We start from the raw sequence: 22,056 nt of genomic DNA on the forward strand, positions 1-22,056 counted from the left end.
TACAACTAGAAAAAGAATGGTTTCAAAATCCTGCAACTTATCCTCAAGGTTTTATGCGTCCAGTCTACAGGCAGGTTTTACACTGGGGTCCATAGATAGCATTCTCAAAGATTATTTTATTTTTTTATAAACTTTTACCAAAGCCAAGACAGTGTGTGCTCTTGCTGACTGTCAGTTTCTGACAATGACTTTACCATTGTGTTTAAGCTTTTGTAAAAGTAGTTTACAGTTCCTGGATAAAACCAAATAGTACTACGGTAGCTATTGCTATTGGCTTCTGGTCAGTTCTAGGTGGTTGGTCAGAGAATGCAGACTTATTATGATATGTATGTATTCTATAGTTCAGTTTTAATAATTAGTGTTGTGTTTTGTTTTTATTAAGTGCATGTTTTAAAATCATTGGAGTTGATACACAACGTGGTGGTTATAATTCCTGACTTATGTGTGTCACAATGTTCTGGGTTGATTTGTTTACTTTCACCTAGATTGTAGTTATGTCCTAGATTAGTTATTCACCTAAGTAAGAGATCAGATTGCAGATCTTGAAACGTAGTGTTACTGATTTTCTTGTATCACTGGATGACTGTTAATTATCTGGAAAATTCCTGTTTCCTTCAGGTTTTAGTAGTTTATAACTGTGCCCAGTCATTAAAACCTATGAGAAAACGGGTTCATGTATTAGCTGGTTGAAACAAACAGCAAGGAGTACAAACTATTGTCCAACTTGCTTTGGATACTCCAATCTCTTAAAATTAGGAAGGGTACATTTAAACATTGTTTAGGACAGTTCTACTTGCATCATTGTGTGTGTTCATAGTGATTTTTGAAAAATCCATCAATAGGTGTTGTTTGGGGCTTTGTTTAAGAACATTTCTGAATACTAAGATTAATCTAACATTCCAAGTAGCTGTATCATGTATAAAAAAACGAATTTGGTAGGCTTTAAGTTACATCTGACTCTGCCTCTGAAGTTCCTTCCCTCTACTGAACAACTTCAACTTTCAGCTTATCATTGACGGTAACATTAACAGTAACATTAACAAAGTGTGGAATTATTTGTTGGCCTGTACCAAGTAAGTCTTCTTGTTTAAGCTCCAACAGTGTTAAGTTCGATGGATTTTGCCAAGTCACCAACATTCTCAGTGAAAGGAGTTAAAAGCAGCTGCAGTGAAAAAATTACCAATTTTTGGCACTTTCTACAAAAACCTAAGTTCATCACTTTGCTTTTTAGCAGCACGTTTCCTGTACTCCTCTCCAGTCAACATATTACTCATGATTACAAACCACTAAATCATACAAACATTCATATATTAAAACTATTGTAATAGAATATTATAACACAAGAAAGTGTCAATGACAAGCAGGAGGCTCACAGGCAATGCTGCCAACTTAAACTCTCAACCAACAGAACTTCCCTTGTCAAAAGTTAAATTTTCTGTTGCACCTCTTTTGCCCCAAAACCAATTTTCCCTAAATATTTTTTATTATTCCGCTGTGCAACCACCCCCTGAAAATTTACCGTCTTGGTCATATGCCCAGTCAACCTGTTTGTAAATCTGGGCCTGAAATCACCCTGAATATTATTAGAGAATGGCTATGCAGATTATCTAGAGACAAACATCGCTGAAGCCCTACATAAACCTGAAAGATTTCAGAAACAAATCACCCTGAATATTACAAGAGAATGGCCATGCAGACCAAGTAGAGACAGACATCTCATAAGCTTCTATATCAAATTGAAAGAACATCACCCAAAAACTTCCCTTGAAATAAAATTCGAAGGAAAATGTTATCAAAAGAAATATTGTTCAATTATATTATTATTAATATATATTTTCCGAATTTTTTCTGAATTACTATTCAAATATGAAAAAGTAAAGAACTTCATTAATTAGCAGTGGCCCCTACTTATATTATGCCAATTGAAAATTGAGTATAGCCAAGAAGCAGAATTCAAACCCTGAGACGAAATGGAAATATTTACACAAAATAAAACTTAGATTATTGTATAAACACATGAAGAAATTTATAAAATGAACACACATATTCAATGCTTAAAAATTATGATTAATTTATTACTAGAGTATGTATTTTTTATCAAGGTTAAATTGATAAGTTTTTATGAGTTGTAATACCAATATCGAAAAGCTGGTCAAGGCAGTTTGTAGTGATTACAACCACCATTTACAAATATTTGTAGAGAGGAAAAGTGCTTCTAATACAAGCAGCGGGACAGTATCCCCATTATTCTGCCAAGTCACAGCTTCTACCCAAGTTTACTGTTTGCCAGTAAAAAAATCTGTTGACTTTCAAATACTTTTTTGATATGCTTAAGAGTCCAGTAAATTAAATTACTGTAAAAATTTAACTATATATTTAATATTTCAGATTTATTCATGGAGTGGGAGTCTTGAGATAGGAGTCACTAGTTGTAGCCCAACTACAGTAAACTTCCCACCAAGTGCAACAGATCTTCGAAATAACACTTGGGTTAGTATTTGTTTATAATTTTTAATATAAATATTACCACAGTGTGTACAGTTTGATAGAGTACCTATTTATTGCTTCAGCATGACCTTTGATACGATCACTCGACAAACATATATAATTGGTAAAGCTTAAAGGATTTGGAGTTTGTGATATCTGTCTTCTTATTTGTTAAATAAGAAATATAGGTTTAAGAATATGTTCATAAGTTAAACCAAATCAAATTAGCTTTATTTTCAATAAAGACACAAATGGTCAAGAATACAAAGTAAGTCATAAAAAATTCCCTGCTAACAACCATTGTCTTCATGCTCGGAAGAACTCATATCAGGCAGTTTTCCTTTGAAGCACTTACGTTAATTTAATAAACTATAACTTATGTTAGGAATATTTCAAATATTATAATTCAACAGTGCTCATATACTTAGGAAAACAGAAAATAAACTAATATCAAATTGAAATAAAATGCTAGTAAAACTATTCAATAAAGTAACATCATGATTTGAGAACATTTTCTGTGTTACACGACTATATAAATAATATATTATAAGATATGTAAGCACTCAATAGTCAGGAATATTCGGAGTATGGATTTGTAACTATTGTTATAAAGAAATTAAGTTTGATGGTAAATGATTCAAAAGCAAAATGTATTTTTTATTGTATTATGTAATGTTTTATGAGTGTACATGGATTCAGACACATTTCAAGTGTAAGATGAACATATGAAAGATTCTCCATCCTCATGACCGATGTGGAACAACCACGCACTCACCCTTTGCTTGTATATGTCAGTACTCCCAGTCTCCAATTCAATAATGTGTGGTAAATTCCTTTAAGGACCACAAGCTAGATAGAATGAATTGACAAACTCACTACTGTAGTTGAGTCTACAGACGTAAAATCCCAAATTTAATTTATTTTTAGTGGCACGGTTATGCATCAGTAAATATAGAGCCCATGTTAATGAATGTGTAATAATAAGGATGTAATATACAGATGCCAAATATTCAGCACAGACAATTCAATAAAGATTTGATTAGAGAAATATCTTTAACTTTTCTTTAATATAGTTTTAATAATAGCTCTGGGACACTGCAAGTGACTAGTATGTTGGAGGACACCAGGCCAGAATGCCGTACTGAATAAAACAAAATGTGAATGGAATGTCCTGGTACACATACATGCCACCATTAGCGGCTGTCAGCTACATGTGCAAGCTATCATCTCAGCTTGTGTGTGTATTGTGAGAATGTGTGCAGACACTCACAGCTTATGACAAGCTATATCATTAGTTAAAAATTCAAATTCGTATTAGGTAGGATATATGGGTGTAAATGTTCTCTCTGCATCATGGTATTATGTTTTTAAATAAGACTTTTGTGACAACAAGTTTTTGGTATGAAATGGAAAATTAACTTGGTATATTTTAACTATACCAAAATCTAACACTTTGCAAGCTTGAGCAGAAATGTTGTGTAGAAATTACTTTTGAATTAACTCCCTAAAAATGTGAATATTGAGAATCCATACAAATTATCTTGAAATCATAAAGTCAATTTTGAATATTAAGACAAAATAAAAATATCACAAAAATAATAAAACAATCCAGTCAGAGGGTGTTAAATACCTGAAGGAGGCACTTCACAGTTTTTTTTAATAACCACAATCTTTGTGAAAAATTGTTACATTCTTGAGTAAACTCTTCACCACTTTCTTTATTTTAATCCAAAATTTGTTTTTCTTTGAAGCCTAAAAAGAGAAATTTTCATATTTTTTGTGTGTTTTATATATATTTTTCAAGATAAATTTCCCTCCAGTAAAGAAATGTTTGAGAATCACATTTTTTCACTCTTTAAATTAAGGTGCGGTAAAGGGTCATTATGACAAAGTCAACTTGTTTTGATGAAATCATAAATGAGCTCCACACAGTTTGTTGTTGAAGAATTCTATATGTAAATTTGGTGCCTGTCCTTGATCTAAGTTGGTTTAAAAGATTCACATAGCTGCAAAATATGTTCCCTTTTGGCATTAAGCGTAACCTTGCTTTAGAACTGTATAAAAGATTCCTGTAATTTACATCAACAAATTTTCAGAATCATTTCAGCAGCCCCAATATGAGTGTCTAATATATAGAATAATGGTTGAAGATATGATCGGAGATATAGTTCCAAAATGTACAACAAGGAAGTCACTGACTAAGAAACAATACATACTATGCAAAATGTGTGCTACCAGGTCTTGATGTATGCTATATAGGTTCAGTTCTTAAAAGTCTAATCCATCAGGCTTATAAATTGAGGATTTTATGTGATGAAAATGGACAAATGGAAATACTTGCTAATGCACAGTAATGAAGTAATTTATTTTTAAATATAGACTTTAAAATTAAACTGATGAGGGAATTTGGACCTGTTTTTTTAAGCTTATCTAAATTGAATACCTTTCATGTTTAAACACATACATGTTCATAAGAATTCCATAGATTAAATTAATCACCAACTACTTTATTATCATCTATTTGGACAAGGTAAATGTCAGATTATACTCTGATGATAATTTGTACATAATAAATTTCTCAATAGAACAAACAGTCACAAGTCGTTGGTTATGAGATTAAATTTATGAATGAAAAATAATGTATAACACTTCATTTTTTATTAAGGTTAGCATGTTGTTTAGGTTTTGTCTGGGAATGCGATTCTCAAAGATGGAGTCTCCACAGTCGATACTTATGGGGTTGATCTGGACAAAGCCATCGAAGGAGATCTTGTAGGTGTTATGCGTACTTCTCAGGTATGTTTTATTGAAAAGGTTTCACTAAAAATTTGTTTCTAAACTTATTACACTGTTTTATTACATATATTAATGTATAATTTAAAAATATATTTCTTAAATAATTTATTTTAATAAAATTATTTCAATAAAACAACATTTTTGGGACTACACATTGATAATATTCTTATTTGGGATTTTCATATAGAAAGATAATTTCTTCAGGATTAAACACTTTAAGGAAGATAGTGATTCTGTGTAACTTAGATTTATTAAAATCCATCTATTTTGTCCATGTGCATTCCTATATAACTTACGTTTGGCAACTTATGGTGGGAAAGGGACCTTGATAAAATCTTATTACTTCAAAATAAGGCAATAAGAGTCAAACTGAATTCAAAAAGGCTTCAATCAGTGAAGGAGCACTTTACAAAGTTGAGTATTTTAACAGTCTATGACCATTAAATGAAAATATAAATATTCAGAGTAAAGTCCATTCCTATAATACTAGACGTAAAGAATTAAATTTAGCCCAACACAATTTGAGCTTTTACAATAAAAAAGCAATCAACATAGGTTAAACATTAATTTGTGAACAACTTACTATTTAAAGCAATAAGCAATATTTATAAAAAATGCTGTAGGAAAATTGTTAAAGAGTATCTTGCTTAGGGGTGACTACTTATTGGAAGAGTTCTTGTGTTCAATTTACAAAAATTATTATAAATAAAATATGATTAAGTGGTGTACAAAATTTCATAATAAATCTCTTTTTAGATAATAAAAGATTAATAATAATAACAAAAATTCATTGGATTGCCATACAGGGGCAATTGTTTCTAGTGAGTGTTTCACTACATAAGAGACAATTGGCACTGTTAAATTACAATTGAGTAATTAGCCCATATGCGAAACACGTTATTTCCAGTTTTTGTAAATTTCGTGAAATCACAAAAAACTTCTGAAAGAGTTTGTTTCTATGGTAACCACTTGAGGTTTTTACCAAAAAATTAAGAAAAATTAGATTTGTTATTGATAGAAAATTATATAATCTCACATTATTAGTTAATAAGATATTTAACAATAAAGTTTGGAAATAACTGGTTTTGAATCTGTAAAGTGTTATTAACAGGTTTTGGAACTGTGTGGTCAGCCATTTTTGTACTTATTACAGTTGCAAAACCTGTTATTTATTGGGTAATGAAATGAAAACAAAGGAAATTGAGTTGAAATATTAATATTAATGTCAATATTAATGTCTGAGTCTTTTCCTAGATCTTTCAGTTGTTTCCACTATTTGGTCGTCAGTGTGTGTTTCTGGTTCACTATCCATTTAGCATTTAGATATAATTAATTATTATTTACTTAGAAAAGACAAAGATAACTCTCTTACAATATAACCTTCAAAAACCTCACTCAAAGCAAGAGACAAAAAGTGGGAACAAAACAAAAGATGATAACATCTGGATAGTAATCATTGGGGAAAATTGGTATTTAATGTTTGCCATAGAGTAAACATCTAAATACACACACAATAATCTATATTTTTATCATAAAAAGTTAAATTTTAGAGTATTTTTACATCTCTTGGAAATAACAGGTTTTGGATCTGTTTTCTGAGATGGCCATGTTACTCTGGTAGTTTTTAACGCACTTTGCAAATCAAAACAATGGTAGATGGAATTGACGCATTTTGGAACTGGCGCATTTTTGTTATGCAGTGGAAATAACGTGTTTTGGAAATTTGACCAATTTTCTATATCGTTTTTAAGACGGTAATGGCGGGTTTTAACACTTGAAAACACCATATTCTGATAGGTCTTGATGAAGAATTCAGGGATACCGATATTTCAATTTCGAAAAAAAATTTAAATAACGTGTTTTGCATATGGGTTACTCAATTACTTTGTGTCATTGGAATTGTATATTAGAATATACTTTTAAGACTGATATATTGACAATATTTTTGTTTGTATGTACAGCACAAAATAAAGAAATTTGATTCTGACTCTGAAGGTTATCACATGTTGTAATAATAATGCATTATAGGATATTTGTATACAGAATAATATTGAATCTTGGTTAGTATTTGACATAGTTGAGAGATTTTCCAGTTATCAAACTTGTTCATTTAGCACCACTTGGATAGTATGTGTAACGTTAGGACTGCAATGGCTATGAACAATATTACTCCTCTGTATTAAAATAACTTCACCTCCCAGAAGAAAGATCCTGTAATTGCGGAGTAGTTGATCAAACTATAGACTACTTAGTGAATATGTGCCCTTTTTATTTATTCAGGGGATTGGAAGGTGTAAATTTAGTTCATTTAGCATGTTTGCAGTGGTTTAGGTTATGCCTTGATGGATTCCGTTGACACTTGTACCGTTGGAATTGCAATAAAATTCTCAAAATAATTGGTGTTTGTAGATTTTTTATAACTATACTGGTTTTTTTGTTATTTGACTTTAACAATTTTCAACAGACGCCATTTTCTTAATATTAAAGAAAATATCACAATTATTTTTTTTTAATTTTCCTCTTACCTATGTGCCAAATTTCGTTCTTTAGCTTTACTAGTGTTAGAGACAGTAGTTATACAAAATGGCGGCTAGCAGCTAAACAAAGTGGAAATTGAAAAAGCTATTCTTCATTTTTAACTTAGAATCACACATAAAATCTGAAAATGCATAGCCAGCCCAACATTTTTGTTGCACTCTGTATAATATTTTTAATACATACAAATTTTTTCTCATATTATTTTTACTTGAAAATTCTTTTTCTTCAAAAGGACTTTTTTCTATAATCATTCCTTCTAATTACGAAAAATTATTCATCACATTATATTTTTGAAGTGTCAACATTCTATGCTATAGAGATTGTAAACATAAGCTTAGAAGTAGAGTTACACTGATTACTGGATCTTGTACTATGAACATAAATAAAAGTTGACTAAAGCAACTCATCAATGAGTCAAATCTTTGTATCTTAAAATAAGTGATGATTCTTAGAATATTTCACTACTAACTTGAGATTGTAGCTATTAGGATTTAATTCAAAATTCTATTTAATTATTTGTTATAAGTACATTTTATGGGTTATTTTCATAAATAATTCATATTTTTTTACAGGGGGAGTTGTTATTTTACGTAAATGGAGTTTCATATGGAGTTGCTGCAGAAAATATTCCTTCCAGTGTTTATGCTGTAGTTGATTTATATGGGAAAGTGGCCCAGGTCACAATTACCAGTGGCAACAGAATTTGTAAGTATAAGTTGTGCTATTAAGATTACAGTTTTTATCATATGTTATAATTTTTATTTAAGAAAGGTAAGCACAATTATTGTGATAAAAAACTTATTATTTACTAAAAACAAAATAGGAGTATACCATTCCACATGTTACATAACAGGCTTTACTGAGGTTAAATGCAAAATTTCAAGTTTATAGCTCATTTCATTCTCAAGATATCTCGTAGATATTTACAAACAGACAGTCATACGAAAAAGAAATTTCTACATCTATATAGAAATGTAGGTTCATGCAAAATTTCAAATCTATAGGTCTTTTTGTTTTTGAAGTATCATGCGGAGAGACAGACAAATGAAATTTTTCCAGCCCCCTGAGTGATAGGCTTCATTAATTTTTAGCCAATTACTAATAAGTTAATTCCATGATGTATGTCAACATACTCAGCATGTCCACTGATTTTTGCTTCTTAGTTGTTTAGTCATAACCTGTGTGTTCTTTGACATTTAACCCTAGATCTCTTAAACAACCAGTGACTAATCGTTTTTTCCAGTCTCTTTTTCTTGAAACTTTGCTATCGAAAATTAGATTTAAGTAGATTAAGTTGTATATCAAATTAGTTGGAATACTCTCAGATTAATTTGATGGTTTGTTTAATGGGTACTTTGGGATTTTACCGACCACACCAGTATGAAGAACACAAAAATATAAATTTATAGAAACAAACATGATAGAACGAAAAAAACAACTGTTAAATTACAAAATTACAAGCATTTCCAGGTATTGTGATCGGTATTGTTGTCGCTGTTATCTTATCTTTCTCGATAATCCCGATTAGGGCAGGGTGCGGCATCACATGATTTGCACGGTACGTAATTGCCTTTCCATTACAATTCAATTTATATTTCTGATCAGCCCCTCTAGAATTTGATATTTTACTGATAGGTACTATCTCGAGGGATATTTTTCTTTCGTTGACATCAGCGCGGGGCAGAACCGAAGGTGCTGCTGAAGCCCGCGCTGATGGCCGGAGGGACTCGCATTTTGGGTGGTGGAGTGTGATCAAGAATAAAAACAAGTTTTGAGTGTTTTTTCAATAAAGAGTTTAGTTTTAGTTTGGTAATGTTTGTTTTTGTTGAATTTTTGTGTTGGAGAAATGTAGAGGTAAAACACGGAAGTACAACAAAGCGACGCACCAGCTGAACGGGCGGCGAGACTCTGCAATCACGTTATCTACTAGACCGCTCGACTTTGACCTCTGTCTGATGGTGGGGAGGGGTTTGCGATAAGACAATTCCTGTTTTATATTGACGAAATATTGTTCTACGCTAATCTAGTAATCAGTAGAAGCAAAATGTCAAATAACGATTCATGTCTGGGTGTGGTCGGTATAATCCCAAAGTACCGTTTAATGAATAATAATGTGTAATAAGTACACACCGAAATTATAAAGTTGCAATAAAAAATGTTGGTTTGCCATTTCTACTTGTCCACTTCGACAGAATGCAAAAAACAGGATTTTGCCCTCTACTTCTGACATGGGAAATTTCGTTCGGGAAGAAGGTTGATTACATTACTGTGTTCAGAATTTATTCCTCAACAAAAGCATCTGCATCAAACTCTATTACTCTCTAGTCTGAATAAAGACATCCACTGCAAACATATGAGGCATTTCTATAATGTCAAACTACTAGTTTTTGTCTAGTTGCTAGTATTTTGTTCTTTTATATTTTGCATACTTCTTGGATTTTGCAACACATACCTATAAACAAAAAGAATTCACTTTTTTCAGAAATCTTATTCTGTACAACATATTGAATGAAAGTTTCAAAATATAATAAGCATATTTTAAATGTCTAAAAATTTTTGAATGTAAATACGTGTTTTTTTGTAAAACCACAGAATTTTACTATTTACTAAAACAAATAATTTTTAGAAAGTGAATGTTTTATGTTTGCAAAAAAAATCTTTTCTGGAACATTTTCTATATTAAAAAAAAAAGAATTGTTTAAAATTTTGTATAAGGCTTTATTTTAAATTTTTTTTTGGTTTACTATCTTTTTTTAATTTGTAATGCCAAAAGATCCTAAAGTGAAATACAAAAATAAGTTTCTATTATTTTAAATTACGAGGGTCACTAGTTAAGTTTTGAGATACAGTTACATTTAAAAAACAAATAAATAAGAAAATTATCAGAGGTGAAGCAATTAATGTTTAAATAATTAAATAGACTAGGGAGACCAACCTCTCAATTAAAACAACTAAACAAGAATCAAACAAACCACAGCCAAAATATTTGTACACACATGACTTTGAGATCCAGAACGAAAACAGGCAGAAGGTGTCTGCCCTCTACCCCTTCCCCTCATGACAATTGTCTTCCAGTTCTCTTTACTTTAGACGATGTGCCTCGACACCACAGGAAGTACTGGTATTGATTTTCTCTCGTCTCCTACATTTCCTGGTGCACACTACATGATGTCTTGTTGTGCTTTTGGTCATTCTGTGCAGTGACGTTGTTCGGGTTCATCTCAGTACACCAAATGGTTATAAAGAAATAATTTTTTATAGATGATTCCAACTGATTCTTAGTTTTGAAAATATCGTGACCTACAGTCTTGATACAATTTTTTGCATAACGTTATCTGTTGGTTGGACTGCAGAGTATTCCTGTTGACTAATATAATTTAAGCGCATGTCCTGCATCCAAAATTACAAATATTTATCATTCCCTATAAATAGAATACTAAGATATTAAATTGTATTTTTGTATTTCTTTTTGTATTATTTTTATTTCTTCCAAGGTAATGTGTTTAAAAGGTTTGGAAATGCATATTTACAAAGTTTACTGAGTATGTATTACATGAAGTTGAGATGCCCTGTTTTCTGTATAAAGTACAAAATTAGTTACAATTACACAAGCAATCTTGTAAATTAATTTGTTATAATTTTAAGTACTTGTATCTCACGAACATGATATCTTATTACCTCTAACAAAGTTCATATCTCATATATTTCCCTGTGGTTAAAAGAGGAGTAGCACATCAGTGGTTCCAGAGCTACCTCAGTGGAAGAACACAAATGACTGAAATAACTCAAGTAGTCAACAATAGGTGTCAAAAATTTAGATCCACACAAGCACAGATAACAAGAGGAGTCCCACAGGGATCTGTGCTTGGCCCTGTACTATTTATTTTATACACTAATGACATCGTATCCACGCTACAGGACAACTGTGAAATATTCCTCTACGCTGACGACACTGCCCTCATTGTGTCACACAAGAATGTTAAAGAGCTGGAAATTAAAGCCTACGAGGGGGTACCCAAAAAAAAAAACCGGAATTTATTTTATAAAAATTATATATTATCAAATTTTTTACAATACAACCTTATCTCCTTCAAAATAATCTCCATTACAACTAATACACTTGTCCCAACGGTAATTTCCATTGATCAAAACATTTTTTGTAGTCATCTTTAGAAATGGCTGCAAGCTCGAGCTTCGTTTTTTTTCTTAACCTCTTCAACGCTGTCAAAAATCGTTGACCTTTCAAGCCTCTTTTCATGTGTGGAAATAAAAAAGTCGCATGGAGCGAGGTCAGGCGAGTAAGGTGCGTGGGGCAGCGGAACCATGCCGTTTTTGGCTAAAGACTGCCTAACTGAGATGGCTGTGTGTGCCGGTGCGTTGTCGTGGTGGAAGAACCAGTCTCCAGTCTGCCACAAATCGGGTCTTTTCTGGCAAACTTTTTCGCTGAACCGAGCTCCAAGTTAACCCACTACTCTCTGATAGTTCCTCAATTGTCTGTCGACGGTCGGTGAGCACAAGTTCACGAAATTTTCTCAACATTTTTGTCCGTTCGAGAGGTTAATGGACGTCCAGAACGAGGTTTGTCTTCAATTGACATGTCGCCATTTTTAAATCGAGCGAACCACTCGTAGACCTGAGATTTCCCCATAGCATCATCTTTGTAAGCTGTATTCAACATTAAAATAGTTTCTGCAGCATTTTTTACCAAGTAAAAAACAAAATTTCACAGCTGCACATTGTTCACTTAAACTTGCCATGACAAAAAACGAAACAAGAACAAAACAGGGTTAGCGAAAACAGTCACTACGAACGAACAGAATGCACTAGGACAACGGAACTGGGGTCACTGAGCTCGCAATGGTTGCGCGCGACACACGCCTAGCGGCAGGAATGTGTACTACACGCTGCCGGCTGCCAGCAATACAATTCCGGTTTTTTTTTGGTGTACCCCCCTCGTACATTGCTGCCCGTATAGCCAAACAGTATAGTCAGGAAAATGACCTTGTTCTGAACGAAGAGAAGACACAGCAACTTTTCTTTGGCCCACAAAGAAGGAGTGCCCTCGAGCTACCCAATGTCTCAACATATAAAGAGGCTAAATACCTTGGGATAACCCTAGACAGTGACCTCAATTGGAAACCCCACGTAGACCAACTGTGCAAAAAACTTAGCACTGCCCTATATGTAATTAAGCGACTCAAACAAATCAGCAACACAGAAACCTCAAGAACAGCTTACTTTGCACTATTTGAGTCCCAAATGCGCTATGGGCTGACTGTATGGGGGTTTTTCATCTCTGCGAAATCTACACAGGGTACTGCTCCTTCAAAAAAAGGCAATAAGAATAATGTCTGAATTGGGTTTTTCGGGACTCTTGTAGAGGGGTGTTTAAGAGACTGAAACTGCAGACAGTTGCCAACCTGTACATCGGTGAGGTAATAACCTATGCAGTTAACAAAGGACTCGTCCAATTCTTGGATACACATCCTTTTAACACTAGGAACAGAGCTAAACTACAGACTCCCAGCACATCACCTGACTGCCTATGAAAAAAAACCGTCCTATATCGGGGCTAGACTCTTCAACATCCTTCCACCAACGCTGAAAGAACAAAAAAGCAACAGGAACTTTAAAGAAGTTCTTCTTGACTGGCTGTTGGACAAGGAGTTCTACTCTGTTGAAGAATGCCTGCAGATAGGAAGACCTTCTCACTGATGACCACGCAACTCAAGTTTAAAAAACTCTTGACGCCATGACTGTACTCCATGTTTATGTCAATAAAGATCATTTGTATTGTATTGTATTGTTTTGACATGGAAATTAAGTAGCTATATAGCCGTATGGGATGCAGTATGTATGTTGTCTGTTTTTTGTGGTTAACAGGAATTAAACTGTAGCTATTATTTACATGATGTACTTTAACAGAGAGCTTTTAAAAATGTATTATATTTATGATTTGGCAGATGGTAATGCATTAAAGGGCATCAATTTTACCGTGCATATTAACAGATGTGCCAGTTTGGAATACAGCCTCTGTAATTAAAGGACTTTCACACATACACCAGCTGCCAGGGGGCACTCCTGGAATAAGCACTTTCAGCAGGTTGGGCGTTCAGACAAAAATGCTGCATGTGACAATCTGGAGGCAGCTACAAGAAAATCTGCTGTCTCCGTATTATCTGCTGTGTGTAAGAACCATGTGTTCTGTAGATTATATTAAAAAACGTAACTTCTGCCATGCTTCTTGCACGGTATGATACATAATTTGCAGCAGCTATTGTATTATTTACACGCTTAGATTCCCATATTCAACATATGTGGACAGACATAATTCCTCATGCACCTATCTCCTTACTAACAGAAATTCTCTATTTTAAATGTGGGAATTTTATTGTAGATGACTACTTTTTGGAACCGTGTGTTCTTGCAGAGAGGCTTACTGGGCAGAACTACACAAATATCCTATACACTCTATTGTCATACTACTTGGAGGATGTGCCATTAGCATTCTTTTGACAAATGTGTTTTATGCATGATGGTGTTCCCACACATTTCTCTCTGCCTACCAACAGATACCTTCATGTACATTTTCCTGAGTGCTGAATAGTAAGAGGTGGATCGATTGCTTAGCGTACATGCTCTCCTGTATTGAAACCCTCTGCACTTTTATGTATGGGAACAGGTTAATTGTATTATGTATTTGACTTCTGTTTATAATGTACCTCTCTGTGCATGTATTTTAGCAGCGTGTCAGACAATACTTACTACAATAGGCTGTCTTGATTGTGTATGTAACTCAATGAGATAATGACTTGAGGCCTATGTTAAGGCAGGAGGAGGTCACTTAAAACATTTTTAGATATAAAACAAAAACAAAATAAAACATGTTTTTAGATGCCATATCAGATTACAATGAACTCTATGGTCCTTAAATGCACTTCCAGATCGATGTTCTTAACCTTTTTTCTTCTCTTTGTAAATTCCTGAAATTTGGTTGTTGAATTTTGAATTACCGTACATAGATATGTATATTTTAATTTAACCACTTATGCTAATTTTATATTATACTATCTGGTATTTTTAATGTATTCCAAACTATGTTATATATTGTAAAACTTTTGACTTCCCTTTGTTTCTAATTCACTAGTGGGAACAGAAGAAGAGGCAGGTGTGATGACCAATCTGGTTGCCAGCCTCGATGTGGAGATGAATGTACAAGATGAACTGTTGTTGGAAAGTGTGCCAGTGTGTTTAGAGAGGATACACTTCCACTCACGTACTGGTAGCCTAGTCAAGTTATCCTGCAATTCCAGAACTGCGGAGAGACTGAGGCCACTAGACGAGTTCAACAACGGTGTAGTTATGACCCACAGACCTCTACAAGATGACCAGTTGTTCGAGGTGAGATTTGATTTGATTTACAGTGAATCGGATATGTAAATATAAGAGCCTTACTCTCTTTGAGCGATTGTCTGTCTAAGTGAGTGAATAAAGCCATGTATACAGAAATGTAGGGGTGTGTCATTTGTGAACTGGAAGATATTTCAGTTGCCACCTTACTATGGCGTGAGCAACAAGGACAGCTGGCCTTTTTTTTTAAAAAAAATTTTTTTTTCCTTTTAAAAAGGGGGGGAAAGGGGAATTCAACCTGGGAAAAAAATTTTCCCCCCTTTTTTTTTAAAAAAAACCCCCAAAAAAAAGGGGAAAAAAAATTTTAAATAAAAAGGGGGGGTTTGGGGGGGGGGGTTTTGGGGGGGAGGGGTTTTAAAAGGGGGGGGGGTTTGTTTTTGGGGGGGGGCCCTTTTTGGGGGGGGGGGGGAAAAAAAGGGGGGTTTTTTTCCCCCAAAAAAAAAGGGGGAAACCCCCCCCATGGAAAAGGGGGAAAAAAAAAAAAACCCCTTTTTTCCCCAAACCCCGGGGGAACCAAAAAATTTTTTTCCCAAAAAAAACATTTTAAAAAAAAGGCCGGGGAAAAACCCCCAAATTTTACCCAAAAAAAAATTTTAAAAAATTTTTTTAAAAAAAAAAATTCCCCCCCTTTTTAAAAAGGGGGGGTTTTTTTTTATTTGGGGGGGGGGGGGTGGGGGAAATTTTTTTTTAAAAAAAAGGGGGGGGGGGGGGGGGGGGAAAAAGGGGGGGGGGGGGGGGAATTTTAAAAAAAAAGGGGGGGGGGCTTTGGAAAAAAAATTTAAAAGTAAAAATTTTTTTTAAAAAGGGTTTTGGGGGGAAAATTTTTTTTAAATTTTTTAACCTTAAAAAATTAAAAATTTAAAAAATTTTTTAAAAAGGTTTTTGGGGGAAAAAATTTTTTTTTTGGAAAAAAATTTTTTTTAAAAAAGGGGGGTTTTTTTTAAAATTTTTTTGGGGGGGGAAATTTTTAAAAAGGGGGGGGGTTTTTTTTTTTTTTGGGGGAAAAAAAAATTTTTTTTTAAATTTGGGGGGGGAAAAAAAAAAATTTTTTTAAAATTTTTTTTTTTTTTTTTATTTTAAAAATTTTTTTTGTTTTTGAAAAAATTTTTTTTTTTTTTGGGGGGGGGAAAACCAAAAAGGGGGGGAAAAATTTTTTAGAAAAAAAAAAATTTTTTTTTAAATTTTTTGGTTCAAAAGGTTTGGGGGGGGTGGTTTTTTTTGGAAGAAAAAAAAAGTTTTTTTAAAAAGGGGGGGGGGGGGTTTTTTTTTTTGGGGGGGGTTTTAAAAAAAAAGGGGGGGAAAGGGGGGGCCCCGAAAGGGGTTTTGGGGGTTTTTTTTTTTAAAAAAAAGGGGGGGTTTTGGGGGGGGGGGGGGGTTTTTTTTTTTTTTTAAAAAATTTTTTTTGGGGGTTTTTTTTTATATTTTTGGGGGGGTTTTTTTTGGGTTAAAAAATTAAAATTTTAATTTTTTTTTTTTTTTTTAATTTTTGGGGGGGGGGGGGTTTTTTTTTTGGGGTTTTTTTGGGGGAAAAATTTAAATTTTTTAAAATTAAGGGAAAAAAATTTTTTTTTGGGGGGGAAAAATTTTTTTTTTTTAAAAAAAAAAAAAAGAAAGGGAAAGGGGGAAAAAAAAAGGGGGGGGGGTTTTTAAAGGGGGGGGTTTTTAAAACTTTGGGGGGGTTTGGAAAAAAAAAAATTTTTTGGGGAAGGGGGGGTTTTTTGGTTGGTTTTAAAAATTTTTTAAAATTTTTTTTTTTTTTTAAGGTTTAAAAATTTTGGGTTAAAAAAATTTTAAAAAATTTTTTAAAATTTTTTTTTTTTAAAGGGGGGTTTTTTTAAAAAAAAAATTTTTTTTTGGGGGTTGGGTTTTTTTAAAATTTTTTTAAAAAAAATTTTTTTTTTTAAAAGGGGAAGGGGGGGGGAAAAAATTTTTTTTTTTTTAAATTTTTAAATTTGGAAAGGGGTTTAATTTTAAAGGTTTTTTGGGGGGGGGGGAAATTTTTTTGGGTTTTTAAAAAAAGGGGGAAAAAAAAAGGGAAGGGTTTTTTGGGGGTTTGGGGGGGGGGTTTAAAAAAAAAAATCTTTTTATGGAGGGGCCCCCCGGGGGGGGAAAAAGGGGGGGGAAAGGGGGGGGGTTTTTTGGGGGTTTTTTTGGGAAAAAAAAGGGGGGCCCCTTTTTTTGGGGGGGGGGAAAAATTTTTAAAAATTTTAAAAAATTTGGGGAAAAAATTTTTTAAAAAAAAAGGGGGGTGGGGAAAATTAAAAATTTTTTTTAAAATTTTTTTTTTTTTTTTGGAAGGGTTTTTTGGGGAAAAAATTTTTTTTTTTTAAAAAAAAGGGGGGGTTTTTTTTTTTTTTTTTTTTTTAAATTTTTAAAAAAGGGGGGGTTTTTTTTTTTTTAAAAAAATTTTTTTTTTTTGGAAAAAAAAATTTTTTTTTATTAAAAATTTTTTTTTGGGAATTTTTTTTTGGTTTTTTTTTTAAATTTAAAAATTTTTTGGGGGGGGTTTAAAATTTTTTTTTTTTTGTTTTAAAATTTTGGGGGAAAAAAAAAATTTTTTTGGGGGGGGGGGGGTTTTAAATTTGGTTTTTTGGGGGTTTTGGGGGGGGTTTAATTAAAAAAAAATTTTTTAAGGGGTTTTTTAAAAAATTTTCCAAAAAAAAAGGGGGGGGGTGGTTTAAAAAATTTTAAAAGGGAAAAAGGTTTAAAGGGGGGAAATTTTTTGGGGGAAAAAATTTTTTTTTGGGGGGAAAAAATTTTTTTTGGGGGGGTTTTTTTTTTCAAAAGGGGGCCTTTAAAAATTTTTTAAGGGGTTTTTAAAAAAAATTTTTTTTTAAAAAAAGGGGGGTTTTTTAAAAATTTTTGGGGGGGGGAAAAAAAAAAAAAAAAAAAATTTTTTAAAATTTTCCTTTTTTTTAAAAAAAAAAAGGGGGGGGGGTTCCCCCCCAAAAAATTTTTTTTTCGGGGGGAAAAAAAAATTTGGGGGGGAAAAAAAAGGGGGGGGGGGGGGGTTGGGTTTGGGGCCCAAAAATTTTTTTTTTTTTTTGGGGGGTTTTTTTTTTTTGGGGGGGGTTTTTAAAAATTTAAAAATTTTTTAAAAAAGGGTTTTGGTTTTTTTTTTAAAAAAAAAATTTTTTTCCCTTTTTTTTGGGTTGGAAAAAAAAATTTTAAGGGGAGGTCCATAATTTTTAACTCACCTTTATGAGAAGAATTATCTTTGATGTTTGTTACTCTTACAACAGATTTATTCAGTTTCTAAAAATTACCCACCCAAAAATTACAGTAATTTTGTTTTGCTTGTAACTTTATTTATTTAAATTTAAAAATGGTTTACACCAATCAGAGGCATTTAATATGTTGATGATTTTGAGCGAGTGTTATCAAAACTTTGCTGCAGCAGCTACATTGTAACTGAACGTTTTCTTAAAAGACATCTCTTACTAATGAAACGTATTTCAAAGCTTAGATGATTGTGTTCGAGAAACTGGAAGTGTGTTGTTGTAATCACAACAAAGGTAAGAAGATTGTAAGGCCAATTAGAAACAAAATATCCCAGCAATACTCAAGCCAAAGAATAGTGGCTTAATCAAGAGCTTAGCAAAGATGACTATCTTCAGCGTATCATCTTTGGTTTATAAGCCCAAGAGGTAATGAATAAATGATTTCCCTGATTTCTTTAATGATGAAGCAACTTTTAGTAGTAATGGTGAGGCGAATCGCCATAACATGTGTTATTGGTCCTTTGAGAATCCACATTGGATATGTGCAGTAGACAAATCATATGTATTGGACACTGAGCACATAGTGTGGCATAGTTTGGAAACAGAATGATATGGCCCCCACTTCTTTGAAAAAAATTTAAATAGAGATCTACAATTATTTCTTTAACAATGCCTCGCTTAACTACTAATGAGTCTTCCAAACGAAAATTAGACAAAGAATGTGACTCCCCTCCACATTAATGATATCACTGTTCGTAATAAACTTAATGAACAGTTTCCTGAAAGGATAGGGGATACAACAGTCGGTTATCCACCCGTTTCCGAGGTCTGACCTATAGGACTATTACTTTTGGGAGAGGTTGGAGTGTATGGTTTATGATACAAGACTAACTACTAGAGATGGATATTTGGAAAAAATAAGAAATGCAGTTGCATCCATTTCTCCAGAAAAATCCAACGTTCAGTAAACAGCGGCGGTGGAGCTTTGCATTGGCAACAATAGGAAACAGTTTGAGCACCTATAAGGAGTTGGTGGGCTTGATGAAGGACTTGTAATGACTCATTTCATACACCCATCTCACATTCATGTCAATATTTAATTTAATTTAGGAATTTATTAGTAATAATAATTAAGGAATAATTAATTACAAATTGTCTCAAGTTTTAATACAAACAATAATAAATACAAAATCAAAATTAATCAAATTGCTCCTTATTACACAAAAATCAAAAGTTATAAAGTGAACTAAAGTCAGTGATACAGTGTGCAGGGATGATTGTTGAGAGTGAAGAGAGCATGAGGTTTAAAAAGTTTAGAGGAGAGAGGGATATAGAGAAGTGAAGCAAGATTAATATTTTTAAATAAAGAAACTGGTTACATTTTATAATATTTCAGCAGTATTTGATTCAAAGGAAAGGTTAATTTATTAAATTCATATCATCACTGAAGTACACAGAAGCAGAAGACAGACATTGGGTGAGAAAATTCCTTTTTAAATTTAACAGTGATCCATTGGAAGAACATAAAACCCAGGAACATTCGATTTGGCTAACAATAGAAAATTAATATAATTAAAATTTAACAAAAAATCATTTTTCAAAATTGCAATATCTTTTATAAAAACAATACCTAATATTTCTATTTCATTAAGCCGGCACGACCACCCTGCCCTAAAATTTAAGAACTGTATTTTAAAAAATTTACCATTATTGTATCCTCCATCTTGTTTCAAAATTGAAACCTGTATAGTCAATTTATCATCATTAAAGTTCACATTTGTATCATACTGAGTTATTTATTATTTCTAGCTATAATCATCAGAATACAAATTAAGTTTAAACCAACCATTTATTTAAATTGTATATTAGTAGCAAATATTACAGACTTTTGCTAGAAATCATTTGAAATTGTTATTTTTGTTGTACGGAACTAAAACTGCTTATATAAAATCGAAGTTTGTATAAACGTGACCGTCTCTACCGATTCTCCTGCCAAATATAAATTGAGGAGTGTTATTCATTTCCTGCAAGCAGAATGGAATAATGCAGCAGTAGAAATGTGCTGTAATTATGGAGTAAACATTATGAATGTTGGTGTTGTGCTCTCATCTAAAACAATACAACATTTTTCAAAATTTTTACTACCTTAATTTGTTTAATGTAAACCTACAGTTATATAAAATATTTTTGGTTAACATTTAAAATTTTTTAAATGATAATAATTTTTAAATATCGGAAATTTTTGGGAATGAACTTTTTTAGTTATTCTTTGGAAGGTAGGTCCCAACTGTTTTGGCTAACATTTTAAGTTTCAAAAGTTCTTCAGTTATTAATTAACAATAAAAATTGTAATGCTGTTTTTTAATTTTAACAACTTGAATTTACAGCAGATAAATTTAAAATATTTGTTTTGAAATTATCTATATCAAGAAACCTTGTAAAATGAGGCTCACAGTTCCACTTTTACGATTTTGTAGGGTAAAATAAGTTAATAAATCCGTTTGGTCCACAAATTAGGGGGTTACGGAACGAGTTTCTATCTTCATTTGTTATACCGCTACAAACGTGTTCCAGTTGGTCTGTTCCCTGTATATATACGTTCCCAAATAAAACAAATGAATTAACATAGTTATGTATAATATAGCAAAACTGAGTTCATTGTATCCATAAAGATCAGACATAGGTAATAAAGGTTGATCAGCTACCATAACTACAGATTATGACTACACACAAAACATTTGTCATTGGTTTATACTTTATTCATATGATTGTGATTAAAAATCTCTCTAAAGGTCTAATGAAGACATATAAGCGTTTATCGTAATTCTGACTCTATTTTTTAATACTACGTTATCATTATTGAAACTATTTGTTAATTTAAAAAACATGACGACATTGAATTAAGACCTTCTTTGAATTAAACCCAAATTAAAAAACTAGATTCTTAACCCAAATTAGAAAAGAACCTCCCCCCCCCCCCCACCCCCCCCCCCCCCCACCCCCCCCCCCCCCCACCCCCCCCCCCCCCCACCCCCCCCCCCCCCCACCCCCCCCCCCCCCCACCCCCATTTTTGCAAGAGTCAATGTCTAAATTGACCGGACTATTATTTTATTTAACTGCTTCTGTATTACTAATTATTTATTTCAGTGGTGTGTTCATTATGGTATCTTGGATGTGTATGGTGGTACTGTAGCAGTTAGAGTTACTAGCAAAGTGTCCAACAACATTAAAGGAGAAGTTACTTTGGCTGATCCTGAGGAAGAATTGAGTTCTGCTTGTCCACCAACTAAAAGGTATTGATGTAATACAATAGTTATTACAATAAGTTTGTATATATAAAAAAATCAAATCAATAACATCTTTATTTCCATTGTCATTTTACAAACAGATGTAATGCAGTAGCACAATATTCCATCTATATTATACAGGATGATTCCAATAAAAGTGCGTAGTTTTTCAAGGTTGATAGAGGATGTGAAAACACATTTTTTTGTATAGTACACATGGGGTCACGAATGATTCGTTTCTGAGAAAATTGAGACTTTATGACGTGCTTCCATGTAGGCAACAAATAGTTTTCTCTGAGATTCAGCCATAAAAGTG

At 32.7% G+C, this 22,056-nt stretch overlaps 1 protein-coding gene across 1 annotated transcript in view; it reads left to right on the top strand.

Annotated features, from left to right (window-relative positions):
- The window catches only part of LOC124361311 (neuralized-like protein 4), a 151,121-nt gene that overhangs the window by 4,120 nt on the left and 124,945 nt on the right, over positions 1 to 22,056 (top strand). The window contains exons 2-6 of the mRNA XM_046815357.1: positions 2,389 to 2,490; positions 5,170 to 5,283; positions 8,394 to 8,526; positions 14,969 to 15,258; positions 21,601 to 21,746. Coding sequence (XP_046671313.1) covers positions 2,389 to 2,490; positions 5,170 to 5,283; positions 8,394 to 8,526; positions 14,969 to 15,258; positions 21,601 to 21,746 — 785 coding nt within the window. The remainder of the gene's footprint in view (positions 1 to 2,388; positions 2,491 to 5,169; positions 5,284 to 8,393; positions 8,527 to 14,968; positions 15,259 to 21,600; positions 21,747 to 22,056) is intronic.

The sequence above is a fragment of the Homalodisca vitripennis genome, chromosome 4 (genome assembly GCF_021130785.1).
Source record: "Homalodisca vitripennis isolate AUS2020 chromosome 4, UT_GWSS_2.1, whole genome shotgun sequence".
Classification (NCBI taxonomy): Eukaryota; Metazoa; Arthropoda; class Insecta; order Hemiptera; family Cicadellidae; genus Homalodisca; species Homalodisca vitripennis.